We start from the raw sequence: 19,147 nt of genomic DNA on the forward strand, positions 1-19,147 counted from the left end.
CTTCATCATCACCATGTCCACCGACCCCGACCGTGCCGCCGCCGAGAAAGCTGAAACCGACAAGAAGGCCGCCGAGGACGCCGCTGCTGCCACCAAAGCTGCGGCCTCTGCATGGCCTACTGGAGGGTATAACTCGTTTATCCCGTTCCTGATTAATTTCATATTAGCAGTACTAGCAGTATGTGTAAATTTGTCTACTGTTTGCTTAGTACGTGCATGTTTAGATCAAAATCAGTACGTCATCAACTTAGTCAATGCCATGCTAGTGATTTACTCGTGGATTAATTTAATCGGGAAATTGCCTATTTACTGAAGAGACATCAGTCTTGATCGAGTCATACGCACTAGCCGGTGTTCTTTTCTTAAATCCTACTGTAGTTAATTATCAGTCCAAAGACAGATATCAGTCTCGATCGCGTCATACGCACTAGCCGTTGTTCTTTTCTTAAATCCTACTGTAGTTACTTATCAGTCCAAAGACAGACATCAGTCTCGATCGAGTCATACGCACTAGCCGGTGTTCTTTTCTTAAATCCTACTGTAATTACTTATCAGTCCAAAGCCCTATTCAAGAATTCGTTCGATTAACCAGTTAACTTGCCGATTAGTCCATACTCGTAGGGTTACCGAGTAGCCGATAAACTGATAAATTGTCCGACTAATTGACTGAATGGCCGATTAACTTGTCGATTAGCCTATTAATTCTCTACTCGCCAACCTACCGAGCAGTTACCAGTTAACGATTTCTTCAAAAATGGTTCAACAATGGTCCAAAGACAGATATTAGAAGGCACGCTCGCTACTCAGTGCTGTCCCTTTTTTAGAAAAAAAAATACAAGCTCGTGTACTAGCACGTACTTAAATACACTGTTAGTCTCCGGTCAATCGAAGACTGGATCCTGTACACGAAACTTTGGGGTAGGACGGCGTATTAGGTGTGGGACCAGTCAAGGGTAATTATTGCTTCCCCGCAAAAAAGAAAGGTAATTATTGCTAAGAGCAAGTGTAAGGCCAATTTTTGCTGTATATATTACCATGTCCTGGTGATCGTTGGTCGCATCGTATATATGTATGTAGCACACCACTCACTAGTACACAACATTCATTCATCAGGAGCTCAACTTAGCATGATGCTAACTTGGAAGTTGATGGCAGCAACGCTACTGCTGTTGCTGCTGCCGGCGCTGGCCGCCACCGCTCCAGCTCCTGCAGCGGCGCCCATGATAGGGATGCCGGACTGCGACACAACCTGCGGCAACGTGAGCGTGCCGTATCCGTTCGGGGTGGGCCCACCCCGTTGCTACCACTCGCCGGGGTTCAACCTCAGCTGCGACTGCAGAAGTGACCCCCCTTGGCTGCTGCTCGGCGACGGCGGCATGCTGCAAGTCGACCACATCAGCCTGTTGGAGTCCAAGGTTCTTGTCAAACGCACCGCCGGCGTCAGCGGCTCGTTCCGCGTTAACCTCCGGCCCTACAGGCTGTCAGCTGGCTCAGGCTCAGGCTCAGGCTCAGGCGCCGGGAATGAGCTCATTCTGACAGGCTGCAACGTCCGGGCAACGCTCAAGAACGGAGACGCCACTATAGGCGGCTGCTCCTCCTTGTGCGACGACGGAGACGGGCCCTTGCTGTCCAGGCCTGAGAGCCGCATGCTCTGCTCCGGCATAGGCTGCTGCCACGTGGCCATCGTCGTCAACCACCAGACGGCGGCGGTTTTCTCCTACGACGTGCAGCTGGAGTGGTTCGGTCGGAACCGCAGCGCCGACGAGGCACGGATGCCGGCGCGAGTGTTCGTGGCCAGCGAGGGATGGGTCGAGCAGAGGCGGGTTTTAAACCGTCTGTTGAAAATCCCCTCCAAGGACGCTCCGGCGGTGGCGGCAGTGCCCCTTTGGCTGGACTGGGAGGTCGGCGTGGGCGGTGCTACGGCTGGCAGCAACAGCGAGTGCCACGTAGGTACGGGCGGTGCTACGGCTGGCAGCAACAGCCGGTGTAAAGAAGGTTACCATGGCAATCCCTACATCACCGACGGATGCAAAGGTTGACTGAATTCTTCAAATTCTTTCTTGATCGATCTGTCTGTCTGCTCAATCATAGCTCATAAATTTCACGTACGTGCAGATATCAACGAGTGCGAGCTGCCAGAAGACTACCCGTGCCCCGGTGACGGTATATGCAGGAACACGGACGGAGGGTTCGACTGCGAATGCCCGCCAGGAACCCATGGGAACGCATCGTCTCCCGGTGGATACTGCATCCCTTTCGCCTCGGTCAAAGGTGCCAATGGTGTGAGCTTACTAATAGGAAATCAACGCCGCAGACTGACAGCATATATAATTTGGGGAGGATTTCCTGCTTAATTAGCTAGTTTTGCTTTCCACCTGTCAGGGTCAGGCGGTCCTAGCTGCAACAGGTCATGCGGAGACGTGGCCGTGCCGTACCCGTTCGGCATCGGCCCGGAGTACTGCTACCGTCCAGGTTTCAACCTCACCTGCGACTATGGAAGCAGCAGCAGCAGCGATCAACCCCCACGGCTGCTGCTCGACGGCTACGGGGCCTTCCAAGTCCAAAACATCTCCATCGAGAACGCCACAGTGAGCGTCACCAGCTCCGTCACCGTCATCGACGCCGTCTCCAGACGTCCTTACTCATTCCATCTCGGTGATTATTTCACGGGCCATGGGGACGCGTTCTACGCACTGTCGGCCGGCAACGAGTTGTACCAATTGTCGGCCCGCAACGAGCTCATCCTCGTGGGGTGTAACGTCCAGGCGACATTGCTTGGGGGTTCGAGCATCATCACTGGCTGCGCCACCTTCTGCTCTGAGGACGAACCTGAAAGGATGCCAATTGCAAACAACGGCGGCGACAACAAGAACTGCTATGGCGTGGGCTGCTGCCAGGCGCACATCTCTTCGTCCAAGGACGACATGTCCAACGAGCTGAGGCTCATCTTCAGATTCGCCGATCACGAGCAAAATGTGTTGCGGCCCCCTTACGCGCTGATCGCGGAGCAAGGGTGGTTCGACAACCGCAACGTCACCCATCAGCAGGTGCAGGCGCTTGGACACAACTCAAGGTCTGCGCCCAAGGTTCCTTTGGTTTTACACTGGGAGGTGTTGCAATCGGCAGGCTTACCCGCTGCTGACGCCAACTCGTATCCCGATTGTGCTGCGGAGGCGGCTGCCGATATCTGCAAGGACAAGCACAGCTTTTGCCTACCAGGGAACAGAGGCTACAGTTGCCAATGTATGTTAGGCCACGGTAACCCTTACCTCGTCGACGGTGGCTGCGAAGGTAACACGTTCATTGTACGGTTCATTTGCGTTACTTGTTTCTCTAGCATCCATCCCTACATCTACCTAATCAAGTGAATTTTACTATTTGTCTCCAGATTTAAGTGTGTCGAATGTTGGTGAGCAACGCTGCAAGATCAATCAACTTAATTTGAAACTACTGGTATCTGTATTTTCTTTGAGATCAAGCCACTAGCCCATTACATCTAGTATTATAGTACCACATACTACTGCCACGTATATTGGTATATATATTCTGACTGTTAATTGATCGGCTCGGCTTCTTCTCAATAGAAATCGGTAATCTTTTTGTTTCAAATTCGTTTTGTTTCTTAGCAAAGTCTTGGTGGGGGTGAGCAACTTTGGGATGACGTTTTGTTAATCATCCGTTTTTGTTTCTTAGCAAGTCCCGCATTATTTTTATCAGTTCACCTATGAGAAAATTCTAACAAGGTCTATGTATTTTCAGGTTTATTTATCTGGTTTGGAATTATCATTTCTATGACATGCATCGGGATATTCTATTGTTTACTTCAAGTGAAACTAGATGTTTTGAGGGGAAATGCGTTAAAACGGAAGTTCTTCAAGCTAAATCATGGACAATTGTTGAAACGGTTGATATCTCAAAGGGCTGGTGTTGCAGAAAGAATGATAATGACCTTGAAAGAGCTAGAGAAGGCAACACAAAATTTTGACAAAGATCTTGAGGTTGGCAGCGGGGGCCATGGTACCGTTTACAAAGGAATTTTACTCGACCAACATGTTGTAGCCATCAAGAAACCAAACAGAATATTACAGAGAGAGATTGATGAATTTATCAATGAGGTTGTCATCCTATCACAAATCAACCATAGAAATGTAGTAAAACTCTATGGTTGCTGCCTTGAAACTGAAGTTCCGATGTTAGTCTATGAATTCATATCCAATGGGACCCTTTATGAGCATCTTCATGTCGAAGAACCAGAATCACTGTCTTGGAGCAACAGGTTGAGGATAGTCATGGAGGCTGCCAAATCTCTCGCATATCTTCACACGGCTGCTTCAACACCTATCATCCATAGAGATATCAAGTCTACTAACATACTTCTGGATGATACTCTAACAGCAAAGGTGGCAGATTTTGGAGCTTCAAAGCATATTCCAGTAGATATATCTAGGGTTACAACAAGGGCTCAAGGTACGAGAGGATACTGGGATCCTATGTACTTTTACACAGGGAGACTCACCGAGAAAAGTGATGTTTACAGCTTTGGAGTTGTCCTTGTGGAACTGCTAACTAGAAAGAAACCATTTTCATATTCATCCTCAGAAGACGAGGGTCTTGTTGAACATTTTGTTACCTTGTTTAAAGAAGGCAATTTGCTCCAGATATTAGATCCACAAGTTATTGAGGAAGGAGGCAAAGAAGTCCAAGAAGTGTCCTGTATAGCAGTAGCATGCGTACAATTAAGAAGAGAGGATCGTCCGACCATGAGAGAAGTGGAGTTGACGCTTGAAGCCGCACACACATCGAGAAAGCAAACTTTGGATATTGCATTCCCATCTACAAAAGTCGAAAGCAACATTAAGGGGTCGACCAGACGACACAGTATGGAACAAGAGTTCATATCATCTGCAGAGTATCCTCGGTAGTTTTGCTTTCATGTACGTTAGATGGACACACTTAAAATTTATATTAGTGATGCCCATGCCCTCAGTTGGCTTAGCCAAATTGTGCTTGACAAATTTCCTGTCCTCCGGTGGTTGCTTTATGTAGTTTAAACTAGCTTTTGTTTCATATAGTCGTTGCAGAAGATCCCTCTGTTTTTTATAATAACTTCAAAAAATGTAACCCTGGCTTCTACCCATTTGCTTCATGTTTGCTCATCTGCTTGAGAAAAGATCAATTAATCTATGGAATGGTTTGTCCTGGGAGATAGCTAGCCCATCATCTCCTTTCCGCTTCGAGACGTGTTCTTGATGAGGCGAACTTTCCTTAAATAGGCTATTAGCATAGTAGTTTAATTATGGCATAGTCATCGTTTAAACACCACATGGATAAAAAAAATATGAACTGAACTTGACAAAATAAAAAAATCAGAACCGTTCCATGGCTGGCCATCGATCGCCATATAGGGCAAGGTAAGTAGGCATACACGTACAAGAAAGCAAACAAGATTGATTAATACTTCAGTTTAACTTCAAGTGGAGTTAGGAGGGTTTAGTAAGCAATAAAAAATACATCAGTTTAACATCAAGACCTTATATGTACCCTGTGACAGAAATCAAAAGAATATACATTGATCTTTCATTCAGTGGCACAAAGTAGAGAGCAGCATGTGGAACCTCTCTACAGGAAGTAAAATTACCTGAACACCAATCTTTATCTAACAGTTCTCAATTCTGTAAACTCCATCATACTGCACACCTGATTCAGGAGCATATGAGCAACGCTTCTCTTTGTGGGACCTTTATAAGATAGTGTAGTCAAATGTAAGTCCACAAACAAGATGATATGATAAAAAATATCAGCAGAATAGTAGATGGCCTCCATATATGCTAAAGAAAATGTAACAATGAAAAGCAAATCATGGAAAACAATAACAGGCATCGTTAACACAGTTGAGCTAACAGCATGATGCCTTCATATCATCCACTCATCAAATGATGATAATTGAGGAAATATTTATGGCAAGAAGAACATACGGCACAACCCTGACAGGATAACCCTTCGAGCAGATGCAGCGCATCACTCATCTTTTGAAATTTCTGATTAGAAGATTGATCCCTGTTTGTTTGCTTATTCCCACTTAGTAAGCAATCTAGGGACATGGGTACAAAGTTTCACATAAGTGGTTGACTTGGCATTGCCTATTAATCAATCTACAATGACCCTCATGGGAAAGAAGACGAGAAAGGAGAAAATGAATGACAAACTTTATCCGGACAATCCAATTCACATGCCCTCGTTGGCCAGATTCCCATCTTCTCCTAACCAACGAACCACAACCCTCTCCCTGCCACCCGATCTACCGATGTTCGCTGCCGTCAGGACCCCATCAATCTGTTCTTGTTCGCACCTGTCGTGACTCGTGAGGATGGAGGCCTAGATCTCGGCCAACCCTCGTAACCCATCTGGTGGTAGCGGTGGTTGCATCGGTGGCAGGCGGGAGTAGTAGGTGTGTGGTGAGGGAAGGAGGCAGGATGGAGGGAGAAGGATGCGACATTTTGATAAAGCTGGGGGAGCATTTTTTACACTGCATGAATTTTTAAACTACATGTGAACAAAGTTACTTTTCATGAACATTTTTTAAGTGCGCAGGGAACATTTTGAGAAACTAAATAAACTAGAAGATTCCCCGCGCATTGCTGCGGCACTCCATGCATTTTATAAAAAGCTTTGAACAAACACTCCCCAAGAGAAAAAGACATGAAAAAAATAAAAGTGACATTGACTGCAAGTACAGTTGTTACATCCTCACAAAGAATTAGTATTCATATTAGGTTTCTCCCTCGAGAAAAAAATTTGAGATTTGTATAATAACCATCAAAACAAATTAGTACGTATACTAATATTTGATACTTAGCTGGCCTAAAGTGGTTCTGGAAAAGAACAACGCCTTTAGCTTCATCCCAAATTTGCCACATGCATATTTAAATTTTTACTGAGCAACATATTGTATAAGAAATAGAAGTTTTGGAACTGCTCAACTAATGCAAGAGCAATAATAATAGTGAAGTTAAATTTGTACCTACTCAGATGGAAGATGCACGTGAAATTAGTCCTCCAATGGACTTGTATGTAGACATGTAGTATCAGAAGTATAACTATGCTTACAAAACCATAAGATAAAGATGAAATAGATTAACCGTATTTGTGGAACTAAAATATATGTATATTGATTTCACTAACTGGACCAAACAAAAAGTTACTGACTGCGTACACAAATAACATGTACACCATTGTTCGATGTATAGACCAAAACTTCTATCAACAACATCCGCAACATATGATAATGATTTGTTTTTTTTTTCGAACCTGAAGATAGATAATGATTTGTAGAAGCATAGATTATTCAATATAGAACTATGATGGCTAATTGGTTGCTTATTCATGATCAAGCTGAATATTTATCTTTTCGCAAAAAAAGGTGAAAATCCATCCATAATAACATGTACTTTCAGATTTGAGAAAGTAAAAGGAATGAATTAGGGAATTAAGATAAACCATGAACTATGGAATCATATTTACCTTGCCGGGAAACCGATGCAAATGATATCGAAGTCCAGCTCACAAAATCTAATAAGTTCCTGCTTGCTTTCATCGGTGCGAGTGATTGCTCGATCTGACTAATAGAATTGAAGGGACATGGGTAAAGTAATGAGATCTCGATAGCTCTGTCTGGTAGAGGAAATAAAAAGAGTTATTTTAATGGACTTGTTTAGAAGAACAATCACATGGAATTAGTAATTGACCATTTGCTGCAGCTCAATCCAAAATGGAGAGTTGATGAATAGCTGTACTCCACATGTGCAGTTTATGGAAGCTGTGCACCTGAGCACCTGAATATGAGGAAACGAAGACTGGTACAGAAACAAAGTATAGCTGAAAAATGATGAACCATGGCGCGGATGAATTATACTCCTTTTTGCATTGCCGGTGTGTCACTTATATGAACATGGTAGTACATACGATTCACATATTACGATGATTTCTAGCTGCCTGCAAAAACCAATGCGAGGATGGCACTATAAATTATTTCTGAACCAATAATAGTAGATAAAGATGATCCTGAGCTCCTTGTTACAGTGAAACAACATAAGCAAATGATGCAAGAAAAACTGATTACGGAGCTAGCCCAAAATCCCAAGCCAAATTCAAAACACAACCTCATCACAGAAATTAAGTCTGCTTCAGTCTTGCAATCACGGACCGCATGAAAAGAAGGGGTTAATATGGACTACGGCGACACCAATGGCAAGCATGGTGAGGGAACCGCAACTCCTTTGAATAAGAGAGGGAGAAACTAATAGAGGAGCTCACCACGGTTTAGGTTTGGTGACCGAACATCATGAGCCAAATAGCAGTGGTCGTTCGCCGGTGTCGCAGCGAAGATGACGATCCGTATCAGTTTCTTTCGTGCCAAGTAGAGGAAGAGAAAGGAGGATAACTGGTTAGGCGGATAGAGAGCAAGGAGGATAATTTATTACGGAGCGGAAGAGACAGCGGCATGCACGTTCGTCGGGGTGGGGAGCGGAAAAGACAGCGGCGGTGAGACGAACGGACAATGGCCGCGAGCGAACTTGGAGCAAGGAAGACGAAGCCTGATCCAGCAATTACATGGGCTCATGCTATGTTGTACTAAGCTGGCCAGGCCTGTATGGGCTGGCACACCAATGACAAAGCTAGTTGCCACGTATTTGTCAAAGAAATGCATAGAAATGAATGTATCTAGAACTAAAATACATCTAGATACATCCATTCATCCAACGAGTATTTCCAGACGAAGGGAGTATAATTTATTGGATGCCAGCTCAGTTGTCGGCTTAAACACTAGTGCACGCACAACCCAGCCAAAACAATCGAACCGATTGTCTCGGAAAAAAAAACAAGTCGGAACGCTACGAGGCAGGCAGCGACAGCGGAACCGCGCAACAGAACGAAGCCGTACTTTTCCCTTAGTGGTGGCAAGCTCAGTAATTTTCGTCAACTTCTGATCAAGTGGCTACTAATTGCTGATCTATACCACATCAATGGCTGCAACAATTGAGATGATGTGGCTTCACTAGGATCCAGGAAAATCATCTAATGGGGTGTTTCTATTTGGATATACTCCCTCCGTTCGTAAATATTTGTCTTTTTAGAGACTTCAAATGGACTACCACATACAGATGTATGTAGACATATTTTAAAGTGTAGATTCACTCATTTTGCTTCGTATGTAGTGACTTGTTGAAATCTCTAGAAAAACAAATATTTAGAAACGGAGGGAGTAGAAAATAAAATAAATTCACTCTTGCATGTACGCACGTGACGTGTAGAGTGAATAAAAAAAATATGTTGTGTGCATGGCTCACCGCCAGGCAACGCGTATGGTTGCACACATGTATGGCCGTGTTCGATGTGCGTTCAGCTGTTTGGTTTGTTTTTTTGTTTTGAGACAAGCGTGCGGATACGTCTAAAACAAATGCGTGTCCAATGCTTCAGCGGTTGATGGGGGGTGGGTTGGGCAGCGACAAAAAAAAACAACCAGGACATACAAGCATGCTTGGGGCCGCACGAAGTTGAAAACGGGAGGAAGGAACCGATCATATTTGTCAACGGAAGGGGCCATAATGTAGAATGACGTCATGTTGTCATGTTAGATGTGAGGTATTATCTTTTTTTTTTAGCATCAGTACAGAACAAGCGCTCATATACACGCGCATACACTCATCCCTATGAATGCACACACGCACACCTTACCCCTATGAGCACCTCCGAAAGACTGAGCCGGCATATCATCTTGAGATTTACGAAGTCAACGTAGGCGCCTCGTCGTCGACGGGAACGTCTCCTCCCACTGAAAGCACATTGCCGGAAATCCTGAAATAAATACAGGAATAATGCGAGCAGCAGGACTTGAACCCTAGTGGGCTGGGGATACCACAGTCCCTCTAACCATCACACAACTTGACGAGCATAGCACAAAAGCCTTCTTTTTTACAAATGCTTTCTGGGTATAAAACCCTTGATTTTCCATACAAAAATCTAGACTTTACCAAATCTGGGTTTATTGTATGGGTCTGACTATGTCACATCTATATGTAAGATAATACCTCACATCAGCGAATCAACCTGTGGTTGAGTTGGTTAGGTGGACAGTGGTATCCCCAACTCATCAGGGTTCAAATCCTGGTCTCGCATTATTCCTGAATTTATTTCAGGTTTTCCGGCAATGCGCTTTCAGTGGGAGGAGACGTTCCCGTCGACGACGAGGCGCCTACGTTGACTTTGTAAATTTCAAGATGACATGCCGGCTCAGTCACTCGAAGGTGCTCATAGGGGTAGGGTGTGCGTGTGTGCCTTCACAGGGGTGAGTGTATGCGTGTATGTATGAGCGCTTGCGTCTGTACTGATGTTCAAAAAAAAGTTGTGTGGAGTATTTCTACCGATCTCTTGAGATTTTTTGGATTTTGTTCGATACTATTTTTTCAATTTTTTTTTTTTTTGCTAAATCGAGTGTAGTACACCCGAAGTAGAAACTCAAGTCTTGAAGGCAAACAATACGATAGTACTCCGGGAGAAAACTCGATGGGTAAAGCCAGGAAAAGGTAATTTAAAACAGAACGTGGACGCCTCTTTCCATGGTGAAGACGGAGTGGGACCAACGAGAGGTGTCATTCGGGATGACCACGGTACATTTGTACGTAGCTGCTTCTTGTTGCCATGTTCCTTTTTCCTTGGAAGTCTCGGCTATGGAAGCTTTGGCAATGAAGCATGGCCTTTCTTTGGTTAAACCGGGCCCGATTTTCATCCCTAGCTGCATCGTCCCCCTTTTTTTCGGAATGCACCGTACTACTTGCTATCTCAGCATTGCCTCAAAAAAAAAAAACTTGCTATCTCACCATTCGAGAGTCTATGAGTACGTATGGCTTGTCTATCAAGAAGCCATTTGTGCCTTGCTTCCCAAGTTGTAGCATACGGAGTTATTTCTACTGGTCTCTTCGGACAGAAGAAAGAAACAAAAATCCGTTCGAACGAGCAAGAAAAAGAGATGGCGAGCCGATATATATAGGCCGACCTGGGCCCGTCTTCCGGCCCAGCCCAAGTACAGTCTGCTACTTCTCTTCCACGTCTGAGCCCTCGCCCTCGCCCCTTCTGCTTGCTCCCCACGCCGACCAGAACGCCCGCCCGCCCGTCCCGCCGCCGCCGCCGCCATCGCCGTCGGCCCCCGCGCCTGCCTGCCCCCGCCATGTCGTCCTCCGCCGCCGCGAGCGCGTGGCGGCGCTCCCTCCGCGGCGCCCTCCTGCACGGCTCCCCGTGGCGCGCCTCCGCCCCCGCCCCCGCCCCCGCCGGCGCCCGGCAGGCCAGCAGGACGGTCTCCGCCGTCGCGGCGCCCATTAAGGTGCCCCCGCCTCCCCGCAAGGTAACGCGTCCCTCCCCGCCGCCCCCCGCCTCCTAGGCATTGACGCATACACCTCACGCGCGCACGCGCGCCGCGCTCTGCGCTCTGCTCCTCCGCGCGCCGCTTCCTCTCGAGTAATGGAGCAAGCAGCTGGCGTGTTCTAGATGCCGCGCTCGCTGGTTGCTGCCAGCGCTGGCACGTTGCGCTGGTGATCTGGTCTATCCTCTCGTGCCATCTGAACGCACTGCGTCTTTTGATTTGATCAAAGATAGTATTTTTGTGTGACCTTTTGTAGCACAGTTACTCACTTGGGCTCTGTCCCATCATGATTTGAATACAAAATGCAAAGGGGAAAATAATAATCGGACTTGATGTTCCTGTAGATGGACAATCTACTGACCACTATTCTTGAGATTTTGGCAGCAATACTGGCTTTCAACTTCTCTTTTGTTTGAAAAAAATGTGCATTGTTAAATTAGTTGGTTGTCAAGGATCTTATGAAAGATTGAGTTGGTCATACAGTTATTATAGTGATTATCTGTTCCTTTACTGTCTCTTGTGTCAATTACTTTATTTAATTAACTAGTCCTTGTTGTTCGTCGGCAATATGCAGGGTAGGCTTTTGACTGGGGCCATGATAGGATTGGCCATTGCTGGAGGTGCTTACGTGAGTACTACCGACGAGGCCACGTTTTGGTACATGACACTAAGTTCTCGGACCTACTTTTCATTAAAAACTACTTTAAATTACATGGCATGAAAGCACCCCATAGGTGCTTGAAATTGCCACCAGTGGGATTCTAGGAACCGATAAGTTCCTGCTTATTTCTACCATTTTAGTACAAGCATCGACCTATTCACTTATGGCTATGCCTTTTGTGATCTTGCAGTGGGTGGTTATTCAAATCAACAGAACTCGTGAATCCACTCTTTGCATTGCTAGATGCAGAGTTTGCTCATCAGTTGGCTGTTTCTGCTGCTGCTCATGGATTTGTCCCAAGAGAAAAGAGACCTGATCCACCAGTTCTTGGGATAGAGGTTTGGGGAAGGAACTTTACAAATCCAATTGGTCTTGCTGCTGGTTTTGATAAGAATGCCGAGGCCGTGGAGGGTCTATTGGGTCTTGGATTTGGCTTTGTGGAAGTTGGCTCTGTAACACCTCAGCCTCAAGAGGGAAATCCTAAGCCGCGAATATTCAGATTGAAAGAGCATGGGTAAGCATTTCATGTTGTGCTACTGCTATTCAAACTGTCCGCTGCCACTTTAATTATGAAACAAACTAAAAATGTTGTGTGGTTGTTTTCTTGCTTCTTCTTCAGTGCTGTAGTCAATCGCTGCGGGTTCAACAGTGAAGGAATTGTTGTAGTTGCTAAGCGTCTTGGGGCACAACATGGTAAGAGGAAGATGGAGGAAACTTCGAGCTCCAGTGATGTAAAGCAAGGAGGGAAAGCAGGTCCTGGAATTTTGGGAGTTAATCTTGGCAAGAATAAGACTAGTGAAGATGCTGGTGCTGATTACGTGCAAGGAGTTCATTCGTTGTCACAGTATGCTGATTACCTGGTATCCATCTTTTGCTGTTACAAGATAACCTTTGTTACTTTCAGTTTCATATGCACCATATATTCAGATGGATATGGTTGTTAAAATAAGGAAATTTGCATTCATTCATGCTGATCTGAGGAAAACAGCATAGCTAGAGAACTGTTTGCTTCAGAGTAAACTGATGTATTTCTTGAATGTTTTGTCGTCGATGCGCACTGTACTTCATGATGGCTCCCCATTTGTTACCATCTGCTAAAACATGCTGCTACAACTTTCTTATTGAAATCAGGGGCTATGCTCTGCATCTAAAGAAAAACATTTCATTTTTTAAGCTCTGTCTCAAGTATGGAATAGGACTGCTGCTGGATGAGCAGTGTATATGGAGATGCGGCATAAATGATAACAACTGGTTTCTTACTCTTAATGCAGGTCATAAATGTTTCTTCCCCAAATACTCCTGGTCTTCGCCAATTGCAAGGTAGAAAGCAGCTGAAAGAACTTGTGAAGAAGGTCTGTGGTCTTTCTAATTGGAGTGGATCTTTTCTTCATTTGCATGGAAAATTAGTATGACATTCACTGGATGTGCAGGTGCAAGATGCACGAGATGAGATGCAGTGGGCTGAAGATGGTCCACCACCATTGCTTGTGAAGATCGCGCCGGACTTGTCGAAGCAGGATCTTGAGGACATTGCTGCGGTAACATACTGGACTAAAGCCTTACTCCCTCCGTCCTTGAAAGAGTGTACTTCCAACTTTGTTGGAAAGTCAAAGATTTTTATGTTTGACCGTATTTATACAATAATAGACCAACATTTATGCCATCAAATTAGTAGCATTAGATTCATGATAAAATATATTTTTGTCATATACCTATTTGGTTTCACAAGCATTGACATATATTTGCACAAACTCGGTCAAACTTTGAGATATTTTGACCCTCCAACAAAGTTGGAAGTACACTCTTTCAAGGACGGAGGGAGTATTTTTCATGCTCTTTGACTGTTGGTGAATATTCTTCTTATGCTTTTGCTTGCTGTTTTCCAGGTTGCTCTTGCTTCCAAGTTGGATGGCCTGGTAGGTGGATAATTATTCCATGACACATTTTTACGCGTCACTGCACTGACTAGCATAACCCTAATTAACTCCTTTGCAAATATGTATTTCTCTCGTCCATGTTGCTTTACTACTGTTTGCTTATTCTTTATCGACATTGTTAACAACACAGATTATATCAAACACAACAATTTCAAGGCCACCTCCTGCAGACGCACATCCATTAGCTCAGGAAGCCGGCGGATTAAGTGGGAAGCCTCTGTTTGACTTATCTACTCAAGTTCTCAGGGATATGTATATCCGTACAGCCGTGCGTGCTTTATCCTGTTTCTTACTTTATTATAGTATATATCTATTTACTTTAGCACATCTTCCATCCCGGTCATTGCATTCTTGGTTCTACTATTTCTTTATTGGAGTTTCATAGCTCTCCCTGATGAGCAAGTGTGTGCATATCCTGCAGGGCAAGGTTACGCTGATAGGCTGTGGTGGTGTAACTAGGTAATGTTGGTTCTGTATTTACTTTGATGGTGTTTTTCACTTTCAACACCAATATTTAATCAAAAAATTGTAATGCACATACAGCGGCGAGGACGCATACAAGAAGATACGTTCTGGAGCCACGCTTGTTCAGCTTTACACTGCACTTGCCTACGGAGGTCCAGCTCTCATCCCGAGAATAAAGGTGATAAATCCGACACTTGCTTAGCATGAAGCTTACAAGTTGCACCCATTTTTCTAGTTACTACAAACGTATCACTGTTCAGTATACGAGCCCGACCATCCCGACCAACGTAATTTAGCCTACTCCCTTGTGTATGTCTGAATTGAATTCTGATGCTGATGATTATTCGACAGGCCGAGCTTGCAGAATGCTTGGAAAGAGACGGCTTCAAATCTGTCCAGGAAGCAGTGGGAGCAGACTTCAAGCCCTTGAAGGCCTGAGCACCAACTGAGATCCTTCTTTGAGACGCTAGCAGCATTTTCCCATGAGCGTGCTTTTGCCCTACCCACTCACTCGGACGCTACTCGAAAAGCGAGCGAAACCAAGTCAGAAACTATTTTGAGGGTGTGTTACTAATCATACAGCCTTTAGTAAGTACGTACTGGTCTACGTGCCACCGGTGCATCCATGGATGATGGCATTTGATTCTTGTTTCCTTGTGAGCGAGCTGCACAAGAAATTTTAGTTAACTCACGTGTATATCTCCAGGCTTCCTTCCCTGTGGTGAAACAATGGCCGGTTTACGAATTGTGCTAGGATATTGATCTGAAGCTGCTGCATTTTGCCTCTGTCGGTCTCTGTAGCACTATGCAAAAGTTATATAATGCCCGTGTTTTCTGGTTTAATATGCTTAGCTGAATTGGTCGTTGCTGGTGGGTTTGAACTTGGTGCCTGATGCAGTTATAATCTTGGTGATGGTTGTTAGCTTTTGTGCGAAGAGCTTTTCATGTTCCCATCTGACAATGTTGCAGTTATAACTGTGGTGGTCGTTGTGCAGCATGGAAGCTTTTGTCTGGAAATGTTTCCGAGTCCCTGAACAGAGCAGACTGTGATCAAAGTTTTGCACTTTGTGTTGCTCCAAATGGTGTGTGTAGCCTTTGATCTGTTCTTCCTGGCTCTGCTACTGTGAACCGTAATCATGCAGCAGCCGTGCAAGCGCATGCACTTGCTAATTAAGTCCGCCCATCTGCGACGGGGCAAATTCGGTGTTTTGACCCTTTTGCGAAAATTGAGTCAGACTTAACCCTAGTTCGAATTATTCCTAGGATCTGACATTTTTCTACCGCCGGGGTCGATGACGGCAGGCAACTTATCCACATTAGCGCAGTGTAGGTGTCTGACGACTGACGGTAGGTGAGTACAAGCATGCCCCATTATGGGCAGCCCGTGGTGTCTGACGGCTGATGGTAGGCGAGTACAAGCATACCCCATTATGGGCAGCCCGAGGTGTCGGCGACTGACGGTAGGTGAGTACAAGCATTCCCCATTATGGGCAGCCTTACGCTTTTGTCCTCACTTCGCGTAAAAGGGTTAACCCGGAGTTATTATAATTCAATGACTCGGGTATTCAAGTTGAGCTCACTCCCACACAATCAGCAGTATGATAAAGACTTGCAGCTACAATACATCAGGAATTTTGGGGATTCCTTCTATGGTTCTGTTAGGGGTAAAATGAAAGGGTTTAGGGTTTCATTAGCATCAATTCATTCTAACTGAGGCACAACAAAACATTGGATCTAACTAATCAAGACCTAAAAGGAGGAATTAAGCATGAATTACCATGAAATAAAACTAAATAGAATTATGCCTAATTAGTCATTAATCATAATCATTTAATAGAAATTGATGCAAATTAGACCAGATTAATAACAACAACAACAATTAGGACTAATTGATCACAAGTGGCACTAATAAATGTGTAATTAGGGACTTAACTTGAACATTTCGCACCAAATCGGCCAAAATTGAGATCAATCAAGGCCTAATGTTATCCAATACACATCAACCAACAACCTAGGAATTATTTTTAACCTCATTATGAAATTCGCTTCCACTGAAGCCATCTAACCAACTCAGCTTCCTGGGTACTTGTTGGCAATGACCATGAGTAATTCTGAGAGCTCCCTCGGCTTTGAGAACATGGGCATATGATCAGCTCCCTGCAGTCCCATGACCTCAGTGCCGGGGTTCCACGAGGCCATCAGCCGCTGCATCTCCGCCGGCTTCCACTCGTCGTCCTCGGCCACGACGTACACACGCCTCACCGCTCCGTACCTCGCCGGCGTCAGGACGTCCCCGTTCATCGTGTCGTCGTTTAGGAACCGCCGTGACGGCCTCACCATCGCGATTCCCAGGGTCAGATCCTGCATTGTATTGCACCATAGTACATCAGAGGAAGTACATATAAGGAGAAATTGAGGAACAAATTAAACATGCCTCAGGAGGGCTCAGCTGATACACTCTCCGCGCCATGTACTTTGGCCCGAACAGGAACGTCTTGTCCGGATTCCGGGGATCGCCGGCGCTTCCGAGCGCGCAATCCATGAAGAAATCCGGCCCTTTCCCTTGCGATAGCTACTAACAGTTTCGTAGTACAATTGTTAATGGTGGCATCCATTTGAGAAACACAACAAGCTTTTTCGGACGGAGGGAGTACCTGGTTGAAGGCGTAGGTCATGGGCTTCCCGGCGGCGGGCATGGTGGCCGTGACGAACACGGCCACGGAGACCTTTTCCGGGTGCCTCTCCATGGCCAGCGCGAGGCTCTGCCCGCCGAAGCTGTGGGCGACGAGGACCGCCTGCTCGCCCTCCGGCAGCGCCGCCACCGCGTCCAGCAGCGGCCGGCTGTAGTCCTCGAAGGACGCCACCTCCTCGCCGCGCCCGGGGCTGGCGCCGCACCCGGCCATGTCCGGCGCGGTGACGCGGTGGCCGGCGGCCTCCAGGGCGGTGGACACCCTGTACCAGGACCACGCGCCGTGACACACGCCGTGGATCAGGACGAAGTGGTGGTGGTGGTGCTGCTGCTTCTTGCCGCCTTCCATCCCCGATCGAGCTCACTCCATCCAAAGTGAAAGTCAGCGTGTGAAAATCAGAGGAATAATCCGAGCTCCTGATCCTTCGGTTGCCAATCCATGTGGCGGCCCTTATTAGGTTCCGCTAATTGAGAATGCTAAAAGGCGGCAGGGATCGGGTTTTTTTTATCTGATCATGGATCGCCTGCTGTCGTCCACAAGAATCCACTAGATGGGGCCTTTAGTAGTTGCCAATTTTCAGGGTTTTCGTCAAAACAGGTCCGGTCTGATACTCTGATTTAAGCACATGATCGGTTTCCGGTAAAAAAAATAAAAAAAATGAAAATTTTATTATATTTTTTAAAAAGTATGAATAAAAAAAATTAAGATTAAAGATGTTTATGAAAACAAACATATTTGACTGACAAAAAAATTAAGAAAGAAAAATGAAGAAAATTATTAAAAGAAAGAGGAAATAACCCTTAACCTTTTATCCCATGGTCCATAGCTCATTCCACCCTCGGCGCTCGCCTCCCTCCATCCCCACCACCGCCTCCCTCCATCCCGGCCAAATCAGACGCCCTGGCCTCCAAACCCTGACTAGCGGAGTGGCTCGGGAGGCTAGCCGAGCAGTTCTCCTGGGGGCCTGAGGAGGTGCGGCTACCAGTTGGCTAGCCACGAACGGTATGGAGCTAGCCAAGGTTTAGGCGCGGCTAGCCGGCATCCATTCGTCCTCTCCTCCTCCCCAACCACATCCAAATGTTCTGTTATTTCTTTGAAAAACATTGTAGTCATATGCTCCGTTTAATTACGACTGAAACTAGAAAATGCACATGCCATTTTTATGTAGAGGAAAAACCGAGAAAACCGAGTGGTAAATCAAGAAACCGGTTGGACCGAATGACATTTCGACAAATTTCGTTTGAATTGGATTTTTACCTTTTGAGCGATTTACCAATCGGGTTTTACAGTTTTCATGAAAACTGTTAAAATGGTCACGAGAATTTTGGGTTGTTGTGTCAAATATTGTAATCATGATAGACATGACAGAAACGTTACAGGGCACGATCTTGCCTGAGGGATCTCCTATCTATATAGAGCAATCTACATTTAGCAACATGCAGATCAGTCCATTAGGCCCATTAAGGTACAGCCCACCACAGTCTACGAAGATGCATAAGTGTTTTTTTTATTTCTAATCATGATAATTAATTTAAAAACAGCTATATTGTTTTATATCAATTTAAAATTTTTAGAAAATATGTCAACAATTTTATAACTCCATATCAACATTTAAAAAGTAAAGCCAACATTTTCATAAAAATGTTGACATAGAATATCTAAATTGTTGACACAGTACAAACAAATGTTAACATGGTACATTGAAAATGTTGACGAAAAATCAAATTAAAAAAAATAAGAATATTCATTTCGGATCTCATTCTGTAGAATTAATTTTAAACAATAGGATGGTTCATTGTATTTTTGGCAACTTTTAAACAACAGCTTGTCGAAGATTGTCCGTGTTTTTGAAAAAATGTTTGCAATTTCAGAAAAGTTCAGAGTTTCAAATTTTGCTCGTGTTTTAAAAAATTGTTCGTAATTTCAACTTTTTTCACATTTTTTAAAATTTGTTCAAAATTTCAAAATGTGATCTATT

At 45.1% G+C, this 19,147-nt stretch overlaps 3 protein-coding genes across 3 annotated transcripts; 2 read left to right on the forward strand and 1 right to left on the reverse strand.

Moving 5' to 3' along the window:
• Positions 1-1,190: 1,190 nt before the first annotated feature.
• LOC119361464 (wall-associated receptor kinase 3-like) lies at positions 1,191-5,066 on the forward strand. The gene is made up of 6 exons (XM_037626656.1): positions 1,191-2,034; positions 2,116-2,280; positions 2,389-3,291; positions 3,389-3,453; positions 3,627-3,642; positions 3,760-5,066. The coding sequence occupies exons 1-6, from the start codon at positions 1,221-1,223 to the stop codon at positions 4,920-4,922; spliced, it is 3,126 nt and encodes a 1,041-aa protein (XP_037482553.1). The 5' UTR covers positions 1,191-1,220; the 3' UTR covers positions 4,923-5,066.
• Positions 5,067-11,224: 6,158 nt separating this feature from the next.
• LOC119366379 (dihydroorotate dehydrogenase (quinone), mitochondrial-like) lies at positions 11,225-15,322 on the forward strand. Its single transcript, XM_037632103.1, has 11 exons — positions 11,225-11,398; positions 11,991-12,073; positions 12,268-12,591; positions 12,697-12,937; positions 13,349-13,429; positions 13,508-13,615; positions 13,964-13,993; positions 14,145-14,282; positions 14,436-14,473; positions 14,558-14,657; positions 14,831-15,322. Exons 1-11 carry the CDS (start codon positions 11,225-11,227, stop codon positions 14,915-14,917), a joined length of 1,404 nt encoding a protein of 467 aa, XP_037488000.1. The 3' UTR covers positions 14,918-15,322.
• Positions 15,323-16,373: 1,051 nt separating this feature from the next.
• Positions 16,374-17,634, reverse strand: LOC119368839 (probable esterase PIR7A). The gene is made up of 3 exons (XM_037633978.1): positions 17,134-17,634; positions 16,914-17,051; positions 16,374-16,840 (listed from the first exon to the last, which is right to left on the reverse strand). The coding sequence occupies exons 1-3, from the start codon at positions 17,515-17,517 to the stop codon at positions 16,550-16,552; spliced, it is 813 nt and encodes a 270-aa protein (XP_037489875.1). The 5' UTR covers positions 17,518-17,634; the 3' UTR covers positions 16,374-16,549.
• Between the last annotated feature and the right edge of the window lie 1,513 nt (positions 17,635-19,147).

Source organism: Triticum dicoccoides, chromosome 2B (assembly GCF_002162155.2).
Source record: "Triticum dicoccoides isolate Atlit2015 ecotype Zavitan chromosome 2B, WEW_v2.0, whole genome shotgun sequence".
Taxonomy (NCBI): domain Eukaryota; kingdom Viridiplantae; phylum Streptophyta; class Magnoliopsida; order Poales; family Poaceae; genus Triticum; species Triticum dicoccoides.